Source organism: Pinus tabuliformis, chromosome 4_2, assembly GCF_031772625.1.
Source record: "Pinus tabuliformis cultivar Carrire ecotype Pingquan chromosome 4_2, CPIR1, whole genome shotgun sequence".
In the NCBI taxonomy this organism is placed as follows: domain Eukaryota; kingdom Viridiplantae; phylum Streptophyta; class Pinopsida; order Pinales; family Pinaceae; genus Pinus; species Pinus tabuliformis.
The window spans coordinates 383559418-383562469 of NC_142304.1; the positions used below are offsets into that span (position 1 = coordinate 383559418).

The 3052-nt window shown below is 35.5% G+C and overlaps 1 protein-coding gene across 1 annotated transcript; it reads right to left on the reverse strand.

The window, feature by feature from the left end:
• Nucleotides 1-228: 228 nt before the first annotated feature.
• On the reverse strand, nt 229-1659 carry LOC149169536 (albumin-2-like). The gene is made up of 2 exons (XM_089425237.1): nt 1114-1659; nt 229-927 (listed from the first exon to the last, which is right to left on the reverse strand). The coding sequence occupies exons 1-2, from the start codon at nt 1657-1659 to the stop codon at nt 229-231; spliced, it is 1245 nt and encodes a 414-aa protein (XP_089281363.1).
• Nucleotides 1660-3052: the final 1393 nt, after the last annotated feature.

Consider the following 3052-nt stretch of genomic DNA (forward strand, 5'->3'; position numbering starts at 1 on the left):
TATATATAATTAAAAGATATTTTATTTTTATTTTAAAAATCCAAAACACCAAGAAAATCACACATTACTGTCAACTGAATAAGTAAGATCGATGAAACCTACAACATGCATGTATTTGAAATTTAGATGTAGATGGAAACATAAGTGGCCATGCATTCCGTGGAGCCGCGGAAGCGGTTCTTTATTTTAGCTTACTAGTAGGGTGCACGGCCCATGATAACGGATAGCTTACTCATAAGAGCAGGGATACATTGGTAAGATGTCCTTCAAGGAGGAGAAACTTTCAGTGATCTGCTTTGGTCCTTGAATAATGTGATCGTCTGTGGTGCCAGGAGCAAAATTAATAAGAGCATAGGTGTCACCCTTAAATATATAAGCCTCATTTGTTCGAGAAGAAAAAAACGCTGCATCCAGTCCATTCTCGAAAATCGTACCTTTAAGACTGTAAAAACTGTCAATAATCTTTTTGGGTCCTTGAATTATGTAATCATCTGTTGTGCCGGGTGCGAAATTGATACGGGCGTATTGATCACCTCTGAATAGATAGGCCTCATTTTCGGAGGAAGAGGTGAAGGCTGCATCAATAGCCTTTGCAAAAATAGTATCTTTCAAGGAGTAGAAGCTATCAGTGATGAGCCCGGGTCCTTGAATAATGTAGCCCTCATCAAAGTTGATAAGTGCGCAGATATTACTCCTGAAAATATAGGCCTCATTTTTTCCGGAAGCAGTAAAGGCGACGTCAATACCACTTGCAAAAATAGTATCTTTTAGGTAGGGAAAGCCATCGCCAATAGTCTGGGGTCCCTTGATAATGTAGTCATTGGTGGTGCCCGGAGCATAGTTGATTAGCAGGTACCGGTCGTTGATGAACAAGTATACCTCTTCTTTGTCGCTGAAGTTAAATGCACTCTCGATGTGGTGTCCCACCTTGCAAATGTCTTACACACTTTCTCCACTTTCTGTTGGAGGGTGATCTCTAAATTCTTCTCCGGCCCTGGGATAACAAGGATTTCTTATAGGGACACGCCGGTTTGGATTCGGGTAAAAGTTCGCATTATAGTGAATTATATTGTTCACTCGTTCGCGACGCGGGAATCACTCGCCAGGACTTACTCCAAATCTATATTCCCGTGCTGTTCGAATATACTGAGGGCTGATGCCACCTGGAAAGGAAATTTTCTGTTGGTTTCGATAGTGATATCGGTATCGCAGGGTTAGCTCCGCGTCGATGCCCCCAGGGGCATTTATCTCATACCGATAAAGGATGCAATCTCGCCCGACCATTGGTTGCCAACGTGTTGACCTCGTTGTGCTCACAAAAACTGAAGGTTCCACACGTATTTCATCTTCCGGCATCACTCCAAGGTTGACAAAGCGCTCAAGGTTGTAGTAATCTTCCAAATGTTCAGGGTCATTTGGAAGCCGCGGCCGAAATCCTGTCCGAAAAATCACATGATAGGGACGCGAATCCCACCGATACACTGCCTCTATAACATCCTGGTTGTCGTCAGGGTTCCGATATTGAATCCTGGTTGGTGTATTGTACAACTTTACCCCAGTTATTATTGGTGATAGTTGGTTAAGGACATCCAGCGCGGAAGCCGGCTGGGGGATCGCAGCTGCTACTCCGCGAAATGGTGAATCAGGTGGCAACGCCATACTCCACACTAATCCAGCTGAGCAATTGGTCTCGTTCCGCTAGCGCAATACCTGTCCACCAAAAACAGGTCTACATAGTCAAAATCCACGGTAAAAGTGAAGCAAAAAGAGAGGAGGAAGGCTACGTAGCATGTGCGATTGACATAAATTTTATCTTATCAACATCTCCTCTTATGATTTTGTGAGCAGGATATTGTTGAAATCATTTATATAATTACATAAACAAATTTCTTCTACTCATTCATATAATTTCCTATACGTAAAGGAAATCAAAGAAGTAAAACAATTTACATAAATTGAAATGAGCGCAAACATGTAGATTACGTAACCGTAGTAATAATAACAAAGATTTATTATAAATTACTCAGGCAGAAAAACAAACAGTGCTGATTGAATTAATTTGTAGCGAAAAATAGTGAAAATTTATTTATGTATATCTATTATTAATAAAATTAAAAATACAATTGTGTTTAAATTAATTAACAATAAACAAAAGATTGTGCTTTATTTATAATTGATTGTAGCAAAAATAACAAGGTGCTTTATTTATAATTGACTGTAGCAAAAGTAACAAGGTGCTTTACATTGCGCCCATATAAGGGGAGTCCATGATAATAACAAAATTAAATAACCATGTATTTACATATTCACATCAAAATATTTAAAAATAAAACGAAAAAAATATCATCCTAAACCATGATTTATGAGCTTCGAACTAAAGGGAATGAAATTTCATGGGAAAATTTAATAATAACTATATATATATATATATATATATATATATATATATATATATATATATATATATATATATATATATATATATATATATATATATATATGAGACAAAAATAAAAATATAAATGAGCATAAATCTATTTTAAATCATGATTGCATAACCTAACAAAATAATTGAATTTTTAGAAAAGTAGATAAAGAATTAATATATTATATGGAATATTAAATATTTTGAATTTTTAGAAAAGTAGATAAAGAATTAATATATTATATGGAATATTAAAATAAAAATTGCCCTGGGATAAAAATTTCTAAAATAATGAAAAGAAATAACTTTGTGGAGAGGTAAATAAGAAATTAATATATGAAATGGAATTAAAAAAATTAAGCCCCAGTATTATTCAAGTCCCCTAATTAATAAGAAATTAATATATGAAATGGAATTAAAAAAATTAAGCCCCAGTATTATTCAAGTCCCCTAATTTTATCACAGTATTATTCAAGTCCCCTAATTTTGTTATGATCACAGTATTATTCAAGTCCCCTAATTTTGGAGCCTCTTTCACAACAATAGAGACGGTTCACGCTACGCTTACCCTTATCATTACCCTCAGTCTTTAATCTTTGCACATTCTCGATTTACCCTCACTTTGTA

Excerpts from the sequence above, each read along its gene's own strand:
- LOC149169536 (XM_089425237.1), bottom strand. The coding sequence starts at position 1,659 with ATGGCGTTGCCACCTGATTCACCATTTCGCGGAGTAGCAGCTGCGATC. Across the intron at positions 928-1,113 it reads CACGGGAATATAGATTTGGA|GTGGGACACCACATCGAGAG; the intron begins GTAAGTCCTGGC and ends GACATTTGCAAG.